Below are 19,835 nucleotides of genomic sequence, written 5' to 3'. Positions count from 1 at the left end.
AGACAAGGAGACAGCTGTTCAGTTCCTTGATCGTCTCACAGCTTACTTAAATGAGTGGATGGAGAAAGATGAAACTCCTTCCACGCGTGAGGGGATAATTGACCTTATGCTGCGTACACAGCTAGAGAGGTCGTGGCCTGCTGAGCTCATAGCACAGCTTAAGATCTGCCAGGTGAAAGATGCCAGCCAAATGGCAGAAAAGGCTGACGCATTCTTTACTGCATACGGGTATCAAACTCGTAAGCAAAACACCTGGAGCAGAAAAGATACTGCCAAGTCTGGGAAGCCGTCTCAGACTGAACCCCAGCAACAAGGCCATTCTCAGAATAATGGCCAAGGTCCAAAACCGCAGTGGAAGGACCAGGGGCAAAACACTCAGAAACCTGAGTGGAAGAGGTACAACAAGTACCCAAACCAGCAGCAGTATCAGCCACGCAACCGACCGTTGGGACAAACTTTTTCACCACCAGCTCAAAAGAGGCAGGAAGCGAACGCAGCCTTCATTCCTCAGCAGCAGCACGGTGGTCACGTCCCTACCAGTGTGGGTACTTCCCCACAGTTCACTAGTCCCACAGTGACAGTGAACCCCCCTCCACAGATGGCCAATGTTCCATCTCCCCAATATAACCCTCAAGGCACAATGTTTGCCGCATCAATTCAGCAGCCTCATGAGTGGCTAGCTGCTTCCTCCACAGGCCCCACCACAGGTGACAGTACCTTCCTTGTACAGCCAGGGTTTGTGGGAGGCATTCCTGTGAAGGTCCTGAGAGACAATGGTTCCTCAGGTTGCTCTGTTAAACAGAGTTTAGTTCGGCCTGAGCAGTATACAGGTCGACAGATCCATGCAAACCTTATTGATGGATCAGTGAGATTGTTCCCTGAGGCATGTATCCAGGTGGCATCTCCATTTTATACTGGTACGACACTTGCAGTTGTCATGCCAGAACCTTTATTTGACCTCATCATTGGAAATATTAATGGAGTCAAGGATAGTTGCTCCGATGACGCTACTCAGACTTCGGCTGCTGCGGTAACACGAGCCATGACTGAGGCTCCAGACTGTGTCACCCCAGTGATCATTGAATCGCCGCAAGATCTGATGTGTAGTCAACTTGTTGTACAAGAACAACATTCTGACCCGACACTTGCTGCCGTGCAGAGCAAACAAAAGGGTCGAGTGATAAAGTATTCACGGGGAGGTCGAGCCAAGTTCCTTCGTAAACAAGGACGGCTCTACCGTGAGTCACGAACACCCGAGGGCGAGGTTCGACTGCAGTTTGTCGTTCCCGCCAAGTACCGCCCAGCAGTGTTACAATGGGGTCATTGTTCAGCCTCAGGAGGTCACATGGGCAAAAGGAAGACCCAGGGCCGTATCCGAGCTGACTTTTTCTGGCCAGGGATGGGACGGGACATAGATAGTTTTGTCCGTTCCTGCAGTGTGTGCCAAAGTATCACCACTAATCAGGGACATGCCCTTCCTGTGCCATTTGTAACCACACCCGTAATCTCTGAGACAGTTGAGAGACAGGGTAGTGGTGAAGTGGGTGCAGACCTGACGTCTCGCCCATTGGCCCCACAGGACACATTATGTCCAGGGCCTGTACATACATATTATGTACTGTAAGTTAAGGGGGAAGTTGAGAGGCGACTCGAGGCTATGGAAGACCCGAGTTTGCACAAGGATTCTCAGCTTCCCAGTACTAATATATGTACCGTAGGTTAAGGGGGAAGTTCGAGAGAGAATTCCGCAGAGGCGACTTGAGGCTATGGAAGACCCAAGTTTGCACAAGGATTCTCAGCTCCCCGATACTAATATAAGTACTGTAGGTTAAGGGGGAAGTTCGAGAGAGAATTCCGCAGAGGCGACTTGAGGCTATGGAAGACCCAAGTTTGCACAAGGTTTCTCAGCTCCCCGATACTAATAGAAGTACTGTAGGGTAAGGGGGAAGTGAGAATTCCGCAGAGGCGACTTGAGGCTATGGAAGACCCGAGTTTGCACAAGGATTCTCAGCTCCCCGATACTAATATAAGTACTGTAGGTTAAGGGGGAAGTGAGAACTCCGTAGAGGCGACTTGAGGCTATGGAAGACCCGAGTTTGCACAAGGATTCTCAGCTTTCCGATATTAATATAAGTACTGTAGGTTAAGGCACAGGTTGAGGACCCGTGTGCAGTTCGAGGCTATGGAAGACCCCGAGTTTGCACAGGGATTCTCAACTTGCCGACACTAATCGTGTGCTATAATTAACGGCGACCTCGAATGTACTGATTGCTAGGCAGAGAGAGTAATTGTACGTAATAAGAATTTTGTCTCATTGACACTTTTGATGCTCCACCTTAATTGGTTTTGCAGGTTCAGCAATGGGTGTAGCAGTTTTGCTGTGCGGGCCAGCTGATCGTCTGCCGCATGCTGCCGCCTCTTCTCCTCTGCCTTCGTCGTCGCCATATTATTTACTGTGTCATTTTACACATAGGTACAGTTACACTACAACTGTCACACCTACACCGTGTATTACATACACTACACTACATAACAATTAGTTGTTAATGTAAATGTAGCGAATTTTCGCTCAGTTTGACCTGAGTACAGGATTTTCACCGTCGTCACGGAGTTTTTCCCTCAAGCTTGCTTCTATTAACGTAAATACGAGGTTTTTTCGCTCACTGGCGACTGCGACTTTCTCCTGTAGCAGGCTAGCACACACACCACAGTGTGAATCTTGTGTGAATGACTTAGGATGTGTACATATATATATATATCCATAAATTTTTTCCCATAAGGAAAAAATTTAATTTTGTAGGGGCGTAATGTCACGAATCAAATTCGCGACATAACCCTTTTGTGAGAAGCCACGAACTATTAGTGGAAAACTCACTGTTTATCGTTCAGTTAACCGCTCATTCGGACGGAAGCTTTGTCAAATCAGTTTTTCATTGTCATACGTGATCGTCTTTGTGTGAGACATTAGCGCTTCCGATGAGCGATTTGTTTTGGGCGCGTTTCGCTCATTCGACCGTTAGAAAATGCGGCCTACTGCTTCCCCTTTTGTTCCCATGACTTACTCAGTCTAGTTGTGGCTTTGACAGAGAGAGGTCCTGTGCTCCAGAAGTGTGAGAGAAGAGGTCGCTAGCACCCAGACTCCACTGAGACAGTTATCCAGTACTCCCATCCTTAGTTCAGCTTCGAGTGATACAAAGCATTCATCGCCTATAGTATTTCCTTTTGTATTTTGTAGTCTTAAGAGTTTAGTTAAGGTGTTTTTTCCTAGGCGTAAGTATTTAGCTTTTGTGTGAGTGAGTGAGTGCGGTCTCATTGATTTGATTTGAAATGTAACGTTAAATTTATTTTTTGTAATCAATAAATTTAACAGTTCCTTTTCTTGAGCTTAATGTAAAGTAAAATCTTGTTTCATTTCTCCAAATTAAGCTTATTTTCCATATAGCTCCTAGCTTGCATAAACGTTTGCTTTCATAACTGGTACTTAGACCAGTCTTGCTGTATTAACTTAAAATCCGTTGTGCCACCTAGGAGTTAAAGCATCAGCAAGAACCTGATATTATTATTAGTATTAGTTATTTATTGTCAGGGGTGAAGTAACTTTCTCCAGAGGCTAACAGTACTAATTCAGCATTTGTGAGTAATTAGTCTCTGCTGTGTACTGTTGAGAAAGTTTATAAATTCTCGTTCTTAGAGAATCGTGCACAAGCCAGCGTAAAGTAATCGTTGCTTGATGTAGCAAGACAATCATTGTCTCTGCTCTTCAATATTATTGAATATTAATATCAATTAAATAATATTTAAGCATTTATTTAAAAAACATTGCAATATTTTAAAAACCCCGTGAGTGTGTGTGTGTGTGTGTGTGTGTATATATAGATAGATAGATAGATATAGATAGATAGACAGATTGATAGATATAGACATATATATACAGTATATATAGTGTATATACAGTACAGTATATATATATATATATATACTGTATGTATATATATATATATATATATATTTTAATGTGCTCAACTCTGGACATAGGCTTCACAGCCTGCTCCCAAGGCCCAGTAGTCCTCCTACACACCATACACCTCTACATGTCACCACTTCAGCGCTAACACCCACCGTCCATGTTGAATATATGCTAGGGCTGTCTCATACAGGACTGGTGTATTGGTATTAGCGGGGGTATTTTTACGACATGTTGGAGGGTCTTCTGGTAGATCGGTAAAGTCTGCTTTGTATGAAATTCAAATCCTTAAACTGTTCCCCGCCCCAGCAGGGATTTGAACCTGGGTCCGGTAGGACCGCAGGCCACCTCTCTACTGATTGAGCCACCGCCTCCCCCTATATATATATATATATATATATACACAGTAGAAGTCCGATTTTTCAGCATCTATGGGACCAGGCAAGTGCCGAAAAATCAAAATTGCCGAATTATCAAAAACCCTACCCACTCAGTACCTTATATGTTTTGGTGAACACTATCATCACTACTCATATCATTACAAATGTGTTTGGAGAGAGTACTGTATACTGTTTGATACTGTACAATACTGTAATGAACACAGTACTATACATGAATATGAAAAATAAAGAAATTAGTGAACATACTGTATATAAATGTAATGGTACAGTAGGCCTACAAGTTCACATGCACTTACCTAAACTTATAGTAGGTTCCTTATTTACATATGTACAATAGAAGAGGTTGATTGGAGTCTGCTACTGCTGGAAGAAGTCCCCAGCAGTAGAGGGGATGAAAAAAATCGGAAAATCTGCCGAATGATCACAGATTTTCGCAAATGGGACTATTTCTCAAGACTGCCAAAATTGGACTTTTACTATATATATATATATATATATATATACATATATATATATATATATATATATATATATATATATATATATATATATACCGTATATATATATATATATATATATATATATATATACTATATATATATATATATATATATATATATATATATATATATATATATACCGTATATATATATATATATATATATATATATATATATATATATATATACGTATATATATATATATATATATATATATATATATATATATATATACGTATATATATATATATATACGTATATATATATATATATATATATATACGTATATATATATATATATATATATATATACTATATATATATATATATATATATATATATACCGTATATATATATATATATATATATATATATATATATACCGTATATATATATATATATATATATATATATATACCGTATATATATATATATATATATATATATATATATATATATATATATATATATATATATATATATACATATATATATATATATATATATATATATATATATATATATATATATATATATATATATATATATATATATATATATATATATATATATATATATATATATATATATATATATATATATATATATATATATATATATATATATATATATATATATATATATATATATATATATATATATATATATATATATATATATATATATATATATACCGTATATATATATATATATATATATATATATATATATATATATACGTATATATATATATATATATATATATATATATATATATATATATATATATACCGTATATATATATATATATATATATATATATATATATATATATATATATATACTGTATATATATTTGTTTATGAGTTTATGAAATTTCATTTATGAATTATCTCACGGGCCTGATCAAATGGGCTTGCTGGCCTTATACGTCCTGCAGGCTGGACGTTCCCCATCTCTGATCTAAGCGGTAAAGTTAACCGTCACAGTGTGCGCATATGGGGACTTGAGAATCCACAGGAAACTGTAGAGAATGAGTGTGATTCCGCGAAAGTGAACGTGTTTTGTGCAGTTTCTCCAATAAAGGTTTATGGCCCTTTCTTTTTCGAGGGAAAAACAGTTACGGGGCAAACCTATCTCGAAATGCTGCAGAACTGGCTCTTTCCACAAGTTAACGAAGATTCTGATGACTTCATTTCTCAGCAAGACGGAGCACTGCCACATTGGCACCTGCAGGTTCGACATTTTCTAAATGACACACTGCATCAACATTGGACAGGTCACACAGGACCCCAAGATTTGGTGCTACACTCTTGTGCCCCCCAAGATCCGCAGACATTACACCCTGTGACTTTTTCTTGTGGGGATACGTCAAAGACCGTGTTTTTGTGCCACCATTAGCGACTAATCTAGATGACCTCAAAAACAGAATCACGGCAGCAGTGACTTCAGTGAAAGAAGACACTCCGAGAAGCGTTTAGGACGAATTCAACTATTGTCACGATGTTGTCCGTGCACCAGGTGGAAGACACATAGAGCATTTATAAAATGGTTAGTAAAACTTGATAACTCATTAAACTGTTTGTACTTTTTGTGTAAATGTAAAATGTTGCCATCGTGAAATATCTGTCTATCTATCTATAGCCCGACGCCCTAATCCTGCAAAGGGTGGCCGCAGACAAAACGTCTCCAAGTCGCTCTGTCACCCACCATTTGACTACCCTCCCCTCAACTCACTCCCCCCTCCCTCATATGCTTCTCAACTCCATCCCTCCACCTCATCCTCGGTCTTCCCCTCCCTCCATCTCACCTACATACACCCTCTTAGTCAGTCTTTCATTCTCCATTCTCTCTACATGTCCAAACCACCTCAATGTATTTCTCCTAATCTTCTCAACCACATCCACATCCACCCCACAACGTTCTTTCACTTCTTCATTCGTCAACCTGTCCCTCCATCACAATACTATCATGCAATGACTTCTTAACTTTCAAACTCACCTCCCTATTTCTCATCACTGCTTTCAGTGAACCAACAACCTTCCTTCCCTGCTGTACCCTTTCACGCACATCATCCCCCAAGGTTCTATCCTTACTCATCACACTACCCAAGTACTTGAATCACTCACATTCTCCATATCCTCGCCATCCAACCTCAACGTGCATTCTGTGACTTCATTCCTCTCAAACACCATAACTTTACTCTTGTTTGCATTAACTTTCAGATTCATCTTCCTACACACTGTCCCAAATTCATTCACCAAACCTTGCAACTCCCATTCATGTCACTCAACAATACTGTATCATCAGCAAACAACAACACTGGAATCTTCCAAATCTCACCCTCATTCATTAGAGCCAGCCCCACATCCACTGCCCAACCTTGCAACTCCGTTACAACCCCATCCATGTATATATTAAACAGCCATGGAGACATCACACAACCCTGTTTCAGTCCCACACTGAGATCAAAGAACTCACTCAGCTCACCATCCACTCGCACCATAGTCCTAGCTACTTCTTACATACTCTTCACAGCACTCAGCAATTTCCCCTCCACTCCATATATTCTCAATACCTTCCACATACCTTGTCTATCTATTCTGTCATAAGCTTTCTCCAAGTCCATGAAGGCAGCATACACTTTCTCTCCCTTCTCTAGATACTTCTCCACTAAACATCTTAGAGCAAATATCTGATTTACACACCCTTTTCCTTTCCTAAATCCCCCTTGTTCTTCTCCAACAATCTCCTCTGTTATATGCCTAACCCTATCAATGAGTATTCTACCATATATTTTTCCAGTCACACTAAGAAGGCAATATACTGCTTTGAAATTGGGTCCATCTTTTTGAAACACCCTACTGTGTATATATATATATATATATATATATATATATATATATATATATATATATATATACATACAGGCATACCCCAGTTTAACGATCTAATTGGTTAGGTAATAGGTAAACCCCATCGTTAGGCGGGGTATCGTATATTGGGGTACTTTTAACATGTACAGTATTTCAATGTGGACCGTTTACCAGCCTTGGGTTTCCCCCCAAACCAAGTCCAAAAACCACCCAGATGAGCCCCAAAACTGGTTTAAAGGCAATCTAAATGGCCTAACAGCTGTCAAGGAAGCTAACATAAGTCCAACACCTGTAAATAACTTACTAAAACCAACAAATCAGATCTGAATATCATCAGATATAAGTCTGGAAAAAAAAATCAAGCTTAGTAAACTGTACCCCAAAATGACAATGTTCACCCCATTAATGGCTAAAACACACTAACTGAAGTCTATAAACAGTTTATAAATCAACCTAAACACACAATTTTAGTCTAAAATATGATCAAAATCGGTAAGAAAAATCAAAACCCATCGTTAAACCAGGGTTTGGCCATCGTTAGGCGGGTTATGGTGCAATTTCTATCCCCCATCGTTAAGCCGGGGTATCGCATCTAGGGGTATTGTATATTGAGGTACTACTGTGTATATATATACAGTAATCCCTTAATTCATGCAAACTTTTTCACGTGATTTCGGTTATCCACGAATTTTTTCATACAATACTTAAAACATAGAATTATAGTAATCAAATACTTTTAATATATGAGAGAAATAAAATATAAAAATGCCTACCTGCTGCCCGTGCGCATACATATGTGTGTGTGTGCAGGGTGAGAGGTCGGTCTACCATGCACCACACAGTCAGTTTGAATCCGACGGTCGAACCGTGAATGACTCGCGAATCATTATTTATGGCTTACTCTTCTGCCATCCAGTGACTGCTTGCCTTGTTTGTCAGCATGGGGCCTAAGCATAGTGCAAGTGATATATGTGGTAACACACCAAAGTGGGCTCTTAAAGTGATGTCACTGCCACAGAAAGTTAAAGTGTTGGACAAGCTTAGGGAAGGAATGTCGGCAAGTGCTGTTGGTCACATGTTTGGTTTCGGGACAGTTCGCTGTCAAGACAATTCGCCGTCACAACAATAGCAAGACAATTCACTGTCAGGACTTTTCGCCGTCAGGACGATTCCCTGTCATTTATTTACATACCAGTTTATTTAGCGAGTACACTAGTTCTTTACTTATTTGATTTATAAAATCCCCCTGAAAATTAATTATTAAAGTATTAATTAATTAATAATACGTATATTTATAGAATGACGGGGAATCGTCCATGTTTTCATGGCGAATTGACTTGACGGCGAATTGTCTCGGAACCATATGTTTGAGGTGAATGAGTCAATAAAGAAGGCAGAACATAGCATACGGGAGGCAGTGAGGGCTAGTACACCAGACTGTGCTGAAGTGTCTCCACCTACGCCTGTGCTCGTCAGCTTTTAGTAAGTGTTAAATTTCTTACATTTTTGTTGTTTTTCATACTTTATGCTAGTTTATGAGGTGTATGTGGTGCATAAACAGTATTATTCAGATGTAATACACTTAATACACATGGGTAATTATGTGCACATATGCACAGAACACACGCGAATTTACCACATACACAAAGGGTCTGGGAACGTAACCCTCGCATAAATTAAGGGATTACTGTATATATATATATACAGTATGCATACATACATATATACATATATAGATAGATAGATAGATAGATAGATAGATATATATATTTATGAACTTTCTTTCCTTGTCCTTCTGCCTACAGGTGACTTTACACTCCCTCTTCTGTCTTTCTTTCCTTTATTCTTTCCTTTTCCTTTTGCCTGTGGGCGACTCTACACTGAGTGACAAACCAAATGGTTTCTCGACACCAGGAAACCATTTACTATGCTGGGTGGTAACCATATACGAGTAGCCAAATTTTGGCACCTGGTGGTTTAGTGGGTAATTATTGCACTCCAGTCGGATTGAGGCAGTGAAGGTTTATATCCAAGGGATGGTTGGGGTTGATTGGTCATGTAATGCTACTCAGGGATGAGTGAGGCTGGTCACTCTCATCTTAAATGTCGAGACCAACTGCCTAGCCCTGGGCTCCTACGCTCCTCATGGGGCAATGTAGGATTGGATGATGGATGGATGGATGTATATATATATATTATGTATGTGTGGTAGGTGGGGGCGCTCACCATCCACTCACTCGATGTAGTGCTGCTTTTGGGTGTCTGCCCTGTCCTCTCCTCCATCCTTCTTTCCTTCCATCTTTTGTCTTTCTTTTCTTCATTCTTTCCTTGTCCTTCTGCCTGCGGGTGACTTTACACTCCCTCTTCTGTCTTTCATTTCTTCATTCTTTCCTTTTCCTTCTGCCTATGGTTGACTCTACACTGAATGACAAGCCAAATGGTTTCCTGTACACCAGGAAACTATTTACTATGCTGGGTGGTAACCATATAACCAAATTTTGGCTCCTGGTGGTTTAGTGGGTAATTATTGTGCTCCAATCGGATTGAGCTGGTGAAGGTTTATATCCAAGGGGTGGTTGGGGTTTATTGCTCACGTAATGCCACTCAGGGATGAGTGAGGTTGGTCACTCTCATCTTAAATGTCAGGACCAACTGCCTAGCCCCAGGCTCCTACGCTCCTCATGGGGCAACGTAGGATTGGATGATGGATGAATGGATGGATGTGTGTATAATTTTATGCTCATTCCTTCAACTTGTTTCATACCCAGGCACATAATTCATATTGATTTTAGTGGTTATTTGGCAAGAATGATGCTTTTTTCAAAATTTCCCTATTTTTGTTCTTACCGCGAGGTGTCGATAGTGAGATAACCATTAGACATATGAGAGTGAAAAACACATTTTCAGATGTGTAAATTCAAGCTCTTGAAATCTTTAAGACCAAAATTTTACTTGGTGAAAGTTGAGAAATCGGATCTGAGGGTAGGCAGGGTTGATGATTTATGGTCTTTAAGGGTTAAGAGGAGGTTATGTTTCTAATGGAATTGTTTGTGTGGCCCTGGATGCAAGCAGTATTGTATATACTGCAGTGATATAGCCTGTGTATAAGACTATATATCAGATGTCTGGGAAATGTAAGTATCTGGAAAGGTAAACAGTTAACTGGGATTGCACTGTGCAGTATTAATACTGTGTCAATACTGTATTGTATTTTATGCTTAGCTTTCATCATTTACTCATGGGAAAGTTTTTAAGATAGAGAGTCGAGATAGATAGTAACACAATATCCCGCTCAACGTTGAATGTGGAGCCATTGAAGGGGGCTACTATGCAATATCCGGTATTTTGCTTTAACCAGCATAGGGCTTGGCTGAATTACAATGGATAACTGAGAGTTTACTGTATAATGATGGAGAGATGGATGATCTTCGTATTGTGTTCCTTTATATACATTATTATTTGTCAGAACTTAATTCTCAGGTTACCAGTCATGTTTTGTGCAGGCGACAGTACAGTTAGAGAGCATTGCAGTACTGGTAGCTTAGTTGAGTACAGGCTTTCGTCCTTGTGAGTCTGGAAAGTGTTTCAAAATATCATAACTTTTTCCATGTACAGTACTGAAATCAATAGTGTCTTTAGGGGAAACTGATAAGTCTTGTGTAAAGAATGTAAAAAAGAGTGACTTACTGGTACAGTGAGGACTTACTGTATGACAGAATTGAGCACCATCATATTAAATATTCTCTACCTGTATTCTGTTTTGCCTTCTAAGTCCGTAACTTATTTATTGAAGGTTTCCTTGATTACAGGAAAGTATTTAGTTTGTCACTCAGTGTAGAGGCACCAGATGCTAGCCAGCAAATTGGGCATTACATCCAAGCAAATTACTTTAACTCATTTTAAAGATATTTCTAAAGTTGGCAGCTGGCAAAATATTGCAACACTATGTTGTAATTTTAGCATACGCTTTTTATAATGAAAGCTGAATATATGGTACCACAGAATGGTATTCTGATACAGTAAAACCTCGATATAACGGACTGCAGTAGACAGGAATTTGCTTTTATCAGAATCAATGAGCTACCAGACTAAATTCTTATACATATACTGGAAAAAGTCCGATAAAGCCAGAAGCAGTTTGAACTGCCTGACCACTTCAGTTATGTTCACCGCAATAGGGTAAATGACAGACATACAGTCAAGCTTTGGTAACTCAGACTAATTGGGGGGTAACTCGGTCCGAGTTATGCAATGGGGTGCTTCTGAAAAGCGGTAGATGTCACCATCATTTGGACAGATACATTCCCTGTGCTGTTTAAAAAGCATATTTTTCTTTTTTAAATATCTACACTGTTCTGTGAAACTGTGAATCATAGTGATGCCATATACCATAATATAAATAATACAAATAGAACACATATATAACATAGCGTAAATTGTTTATGTTTTTCATAAACGGAAATTAAAATAGCATTGATGGCATGCAATGGCAACCCAACCATTTTCATTGGTCCTATATTATTTACTTTCTGCCATATTTAGTGCAAGTTAGGTTCTTAATACATAGTTTGTTCAGACTGTAAATTACGCTGAGTAGGTATCTTGACTCATTCAGTCTCTATGTGGGCAGAAATTTAATGTTGAGTAAATTCTGGGACTCAACATTTTGCTCACTCCCTTCATGCATGTGCACCACAAGACAGTCCTGTGTTGCCTCTCAGACCCTCCAAAGCAATTACAGTACCTTCATCTAACTCAACCAGACTAAAAGTAGTCTAAATTGTATTATTTTAAGCATTAGTCCTCGTGCATTTGTTTTGAAAACAAATCTCTCGTGAAAAAACTTAAACATGGGACTGTCTAGTGGTGTGCATGTGTGAAGGGAGTGAGCAAAATGTTAAGTCCCACTGTTTACTCAGCATTAAATTTCTGCCCACACAGAGACTGAATGAGTCAATATACCCACTGGGCATAATTTACAGCCTGAACAAACTATGTACAGTATTAAGAACCTAACTTGTACTAAATGTAGCAGAAATTAAATAATATAGGACCACTGAAATGGCGGGTTGCCATCACACGCCATCAATGATATTTTACTTTCCGTTTATGATAAATATAAACAATTCATGCTACGTTATATATACATGCTCTATTAGTATTATTTATGTTACAGTATATGACATTGCTATGATTCACAGTTTCACACAAGTGTAAATATTTAAAAAAGAAAAATATGCTTTTTAAACGGCGCAGAGAATGTGTTTGTCCAAATGGTGGTGACATCTACCAGAATACTAGCTTTGAAAGCACCCCATTGTCCAATCGACACAGGTTTGTACTCTAAATCAGCATAAATCATCACATTTTCATGCATACAGGTATTTAGGCACATCTAAGTACAATATATTAAAACTATGATGTCTCTTAACATTACAGTAACCCCGCCAAGATTCGCGAGGGTTACATTCCAAACCCCCTCACTAATTCTTGAAATTTGCTAATTCTTGACATCTTCTTGAATATGACATTTACTGGTTACTGCGTAGCCTATGAACCACTATTACTGTAATGACTTACCCATAAATAAATGTTTCTTGTTAAATCTGTTTCCCCATTGTTTTTAGCTGTTTGGCTGCAACAACTCTTGTTTGATTCATCAAGGTAATGACGGAAGGGACTGTCCTGTTTAAATAATCCTAACCTAGGAGAGCTTAACTGTACCTAATAATTTAACTAAGCCTAATCTAACCTACAGTTGGGAAATTGGGAAACGAAATCCACCTTTGAGTATGCAGAGTAAGTTTCTTCCATTGCACTGGAAACAAACAATTGTAGGTATGGCTTAATGGCTTGACCCCTCAATGCCCGTGGATTCAGAAATTTGCGTGCACCCCTGGCCGACCCCGGAACATTTTTTGAAGTTCTAAAATCAATTTATTTTTCTTAAGCTTAGAAGAAAGTCATCTGGTGCACATAGCAATGTGTTTTTTAGCTTCCTAAATTCATCCTGTGATTCACTATAAATCGCGGAAGAATTCATAAAATTATGGTGCATGTGCCATGTGAGTGAAAACATCTGAGATTAAGCAACCGCTTGACTGCTCGGGATGGTAGCGAAGGGTCATATAAACATACCAGTGACCTTCGTTCCCATCCCATAATTGTTTATAGTATTTTTATAGCTCGCGCAAACTCGACATCACTGACACCGGTACTGTATAGTGATCAAAACTGGAGGTTATTAAGGGGTTAAACAAATACATTAGTTTGCATCAATACTTTTTCTTTCACATATACACACACAAAAATGAACAGAAGAATGAGCACTAAATGTACATTTAACTTTCAGCAGAAAGTGCTTACCAGTTCAGTTCATATTCTATCTATCTATCTATCTATTGCCAGACGCCATAATCCTGCAGTTTATTTTCTGTATTTTTCCAACTATTTTTTTAAGGGAGAACTGGCTAATTAGTGAAGTCGTCGATTACTGAGTTCGACAAATATGTTGTTCTACTGTAGTAATAAAATATGCAAACAAAGAATAAGGTGAGGATGGTAAGAGAATAAAAACTAAAGAATAAGGTAAGGATTCCAGCGAGTCAGTGGTTTTTGGAATGGATTTTCCCTAACAGAATTATACTAGTGTTATTGGAAATTTTCCTTTAAATAGGTTAAATACTAGGATTTTTTTTTTTTTTTTTTTTTGAAGGGGTGGGTGGGAAGAAATCTCTAAATAGTAGTGTGATTAATTAAGAGTTCAGCAGTTATGAGGTTCTACTGTGTATTTATGACAATTGTGCAAAGGAAAATTATTTGCATGACATCACATAGTGTTACTTTGAATTTTTCATATGTCTGCTTATTGATCCCCCTGTCCAACCAGTACAGGGATCCGAGTTGTGAGTGTCCAACTTACTGAGGCTTGACTGTATATATATTATACCATTTTACTGTTGCAGTGAATGTATAATACAGTACAACACTGAAATGGTAGTGAAAACAGTTTTAAAACTGTTGGTGTGATCTGGACTAATGTCTGATATACTGTACTGTAGTGTGGGTTAGCAGGGGGAAGTCTGGATGTCACATTTATTGATTTGTGTGTGTGTGTGTGTGTGTGTGTGTGTGTGTGTGTGTGTGTGTGTGTGTGAATGGCGTGGGCCTCAATTAGTCCATTATAGTGAGGTTTTACTGTATAATGTAATTTTATCATTTTTAGAACAGAAAAAATTATTTCTCTCTTGCTTTACCAAGTTCCTGTATATAGAACCTGGCAAAACATCAGTACTGTGTAAATTATTAGCCTTATGCTGTTAATGTTCGTAATTTGTGTATATTACAGTCACGTTGAGGGAGCTCTGAATGAGTTCTCTCCGCACATTGTTGTGTATAATGCTGGCACTGACATCATGGAAGGAGACTGCTTAGGACTTCTGTCAGTCACCAAACAGGTTAGTTGTTAATGTACTGTCACCACAGATAAATGTGTAGTGCTTCCATGAATGAGTTGCAAAGTAGTAGAATTGTGTGTGCATAGCTGAAAGATTGGCTGGAAATTGTAGACATCATTAACCTGTACCGTGCCGGGCAAAAAAAGAGTCAGGTTGGTGCCACTCTACCTCTGAAATCTTTGAGGTTACTGAGAGAGCAGAGCATCTGTGAGCTTGTGAAACGATTTTAGATTTTTTTGTGGATAAACGGACTTAATACATCAATAGCAGATCCCTGGCACTAATATAAGTAATCACCAAAGCCAGAAAGTAAGTTGAATCGAATCAGGTTGGTGCCACTTGACCTCTGAAATCTTCAAGGTTACAGACAGAGCAGAGCAGCTGTGAGCCTGAAATCTTCAAGGTTACAGACAGAGCAGAGCAGCTGTGAGCCTGCTAAGACTCACTCGCCTCCCGTGATCCTAAATCAGTGTTGTAAATGTAGCAGAGAAATGTCTGAAGTTAGCGAGATACGATATTACCTTCCATTTTACTTTGGTTGCTTGCAGTGACTTCTCAGTGGTGTATGACATAGACCTATGTCACTGGTGTTTTTGAAGGAGACATAGATCTACGTCACTAGCGTGGTGCGGGTTAACATGATGCATGCACGGACGGAGCTTCAGGTGGTTTGGACTTATGGACATTGTAGAAGATGAAAATTGTGTGAAAAGATCTAGCAGTATGAATGTGGTAGGGAGAGTAATAAGTAGTACTGTAGACCTATGAAGACTTGGGAAAATATCCTATAGAATGACCTCATGGCTAAGGGATTGAACAGAGATGCTACCAGAGATCATGTAGCAAGGAGAATGAACAAAGCTTACATTTGCAAGATGAACAAGGCTTACACTTACAAGATGAACAAGGCTTTCACTTATAAGATGAACAAGGCATACACTTACAAGCATATACAGAGCCTTTCACAGTGAAACTAAACTAAAAATGCTGTATTTGGATGCCAGTAGGAGAATTTAATGAGGAAGACTAAGAGCTTTAGTATTAAAACTGTGAGTGTGAAGGTGTGAATAATTTTCTCTTTTTTTTCCTGAAGCATGTGATATTACATGGCTGACCTTCCTGTATCATTGCTGACTGCAATCTGTAATGTTGGATGCAAGCTGATCACATCTAACAATTACTGTACTTGTATTCCACATATGGCCAGAAAAAAATATTGCATTTTCTTATAAAGTACCTGCATGCACTCAGTTTTAATTATACAGCAGTTAATCTGTGATGGAAACATGTAATTGAGATTTATTTGAAGGAGGCTGGAATAAATGGAATGCTGGATATATGATGAGTGGTGAATTGAGGCCTGGCTGCTTGAATGAACTCTGGGATTATGTATTAATTAAGAAGGATGTGCTTTATTACCCTCTCACTGTAATATATTATGTTCTTAGTGTTAAATGATGGCATATTTGATCATGATTTACAGATAAAATAAAATATTTCTGTAATTTGGCAGGAAAAAGGATAATGCTACAGTATTATATACAGTCAGACAAAAGTTTGCATAACCTACTGTAGCTGTTTAACGATGTATGTCATAAATTTCCCACCAGACACATCATAATGAAGAGAATAATCTTTTGGCTAGAAATAATATTAAGCCTCCCTTAGTTTGGCAGAAGCAGTCTGCAGAGGAAAGTGAGATGCGAAAAGGTTAAATGTTAGGCAAACCTTTGTCCCTGAGTACTTTATTTTAGAGTGTCAACTGTCAAGTCATTTTACAGTATGCAAAAGGCACAAATTGTTTGTTATTCATTTTATATTTCCAGTAAGTAATGATTTTATATATATATATATATATATTTTTTTTTTCAGGGAATAATTCAGCGAGATGAAATTGTATTTCAAAAAGTAAAAGAGAGGCAGATTCCAATTATCATGTTGACAAGTGGAGGTTACCAACGTTCAACTGCTGCTGTTATTGCTGATTCAATTGCTAATCTCAATAGAAAATCGTTGATTGACATTTCAGTGTAATGTCAGTGTTCTTGTTATTGCAAACACAATTGGTATTTCACTCAGCTCATTAGATATGGTAAGTTGTGGTTCTATATATTTTTTTATTTTTGCTTACAGATGTTTGTATTTTGTCTTTTTATGTATAATGATGAACACAGGATTAGATGGTGATGATGATGATAATGATGATAATGAAATCAGTTCACACAAGGATACAATTGTTCATTTGTGTGAATGTTTCAAAAGATCAAAAGATTTTTAATACTTGCATCTGTGGTAGTTGTGATTTACTGTTTGTGTTTTAGAGCTGGAGAAGGATAAATCCAGCTCTGATTTAATCTTAACCCATTTGCAGTATGGACTCGCTTTGTCATTTTGCATTGGTTACCGCTGGACATTAATTTTTTCATTAAAGCAAAACCATATTAGTAAAAGTGTTAATTGAGACTGGTTTAACCCGTTACCTGTCAAGGACACCCCCAGTACCTGTATTGAATAAAACTGTCTTTTGGTAGCCTGACTGGAATATGATGTGTGTTCATTTCCTGGGATTTTGTTTAACAGTGCATGTTGAGGCCAAGTGATTTTAGCCCCTTGAGTCCAACGGTGCATTTTAAATTTTATTCTTGCTTACAGATTGTATTATTCAGTTAGGGAAAGCACACCTTTAGTGAAGGGGATAATAGGGACTGTACTTAACTCCTCCTGTTTGAAAGTGTCTTGTAAGTTGAATAAAATGATCTTTAAAGAGCAAGAGTATGTGGAAAAATGTCATTGGAATGAAGGGATTTAACTTGCTTTATCCTGTTTGCTAGTGAGGTGACCAGATTGTTAATCCCTTCAGCCCAGGTACATCTTATTTATTGTATCCATACTATTTCCAGATGATTTTATTCAACTTAACATAGATATTTTGAACTGGAGGTGTTAATTAAATATAATGAAGTATTGTAGAATCAAATGACACCATGCTTCCTCTGAAGGAATCCCCATGTCGAGATTGGCCATGATACAGCTTCTCTTTCATTTGGAATGGAAGCTAAACCATGTTCCATAACCAGTGTATTACTTCCCAGCTGTTACCTTCATTAAATTAGTCACTGCCAGACGATTTGCCCAAGCTGAATTTAATCATCTGGGAGTAGCATGAATAGAATGAAAAGTACATCCGTGGACTGATGAAGTTTAACATTGGGATGATTGCAAATTATTTTCCAATCAGAAAGCAGTTTTGGATGGAACTGTAACTAAGCCCTTGATTCCTGATGATGTCTGTTTTTAGTTTATTCATGCTGCAAGTATACTGTACTCTGTTCACTTAAACTAGGCATAAAAATTACCATCTCTCCATCTTGAATGGTGAGCTGTAACAAATGATGAACACTCGAAAAGGTATTAGGGAAAAAATATAGCGGCATAGTATTGCCTTATTCTGCAACTGAGCTTTGGGAAGTTGGCAGAAAAAGAATATATATCTTTCTCACGTTAAAACGAATGAACTGAATACCTGTCAATTGTAGGCAGCTTAGGAGAGACTTTTCAAACTGGAGAGGTCAGATGTAATCTTCATTAACCCCTTCATTAGTAGTGAGCTTTCCTAAAATTACCAAAATCATCTGGTAGTACCAAAAATATACTACAAAAACGTCACTGCATCGAATGGGTTAACCAGTGTCCTGAGGATATATTGATAAAATTTGGGTAAGGAATTATTCCATTACGTCAGATGGTGTCATCTGTATTTTATTCTTACCATCTCAGATGATTTTATACGACTTAGGAAAGAACTTATGTACTGAAGGGACTAATGAAGAGTATCTCATTCTTCTAGCAAAAAAGTCTCCTATAGATTAGTTAATATTGGTGGGTGACAACAAAATTAAAATGACAATGATGTACTTGGGGTGAAGTGGTTATGAGGTATAATTGGCTATGGAATACTGTGGTTTGTGCCTTAATGTACAGGAATCAGGCTATAACACATCAAATATAGTACTGTACTGATAAGTTCTTGTATAAGTTGCCTGAAATAATTGCCTATTGCAGATCTATTGGCACCTGTAAAGCTGATTTACCTATTCCCCCCCATTTTGCAGTACTATTGTACAGAATAGTTGGGATGTTTTGGAACAGATCCCTGATGTATAGAGAGGGTTGCCTGTATGAAGATTTGTTTATGGCATATATCAAAAGCCATATTAGCTCCTTCAGTCAAAGAACATCATTTACGTTTATTCTTGGTATGTCCTGATGATTTTATGGGAGACTTTTTAATCTGAAGGGGTTAGATATAGCCTTAATTTACCTTTTCACTACTGGAGGTGCTTCGTTTGTTGAATAAAATTGTCTGGTGGTAGCCTGATTAAAATGGAGGCATTTTTTTTTTTTTTTTTTTGGAGTGAAAGGGCTAACTGAGTATTCTAGTTAGCTCAGGTACCACTGTTTCATACATAAAATTCATGGGATACACTGCTGTTGGAACATGTTTTCAGTCACCTATATTGGTGCATATATATATTTTTAAGGATCACACATAACCTTTTCTATATATGGATGCCTTTTTTTTTTTTTTCCTTTATGCAGCTTAGGACACTTTATGTTGGAGGGGTTAGATGTGGACT

At 38.0% G+C, this 19,835-nt stretch overlaps 1 protein-coding gene across 1 annotated transcript in view; it reads left to right on the top strand.

Annotated features, from left to right (window-relative positions):
- The window catches only part of HDAC11 (Histone deacetylase 11), a 76,591-nt gene extending 59,359 nt beyond the window's left edge, over window positions 1-17,232 (top strand). Inside the window, exons 7-8 of the mRNA XM_080271614.1 lie at window positions 15,090-15,198; window positions 17,071-17,232. Of these exons, the coding sequence (XP_080127740.1) occupies window positions 15,090-15,198; window positions 17,071-17,232 (271 nt within the window). The remainder of the gene's footprint in view (window positions 1-15,089; window positions 15,199-17,070) is intronic.
- Window positions 17,233-19,835: the final 2,603 nt, after the last annotated feature.

Source organism: Coenobita brevimanus, chromosome 46 (assembly GCF_032717465.1).
Source record: "Coenobita brevimanus isolate Jiangsu-jjx chromosome 46, ASM3271746v2, whole genome shotgun sequence".
NCBI classification, from domain to species: domain Eukaryota; kingdom Metazoa; phylum Arthropoda; class Malacostraca; order Decapoda; family Coenobitidae; genus Coenobita; species Coenobita brevimanus.
Note: the sequence above shows the minus strand (reverse complement) of the source record. Positions and strands in the feature narration are given on the sequence as shown.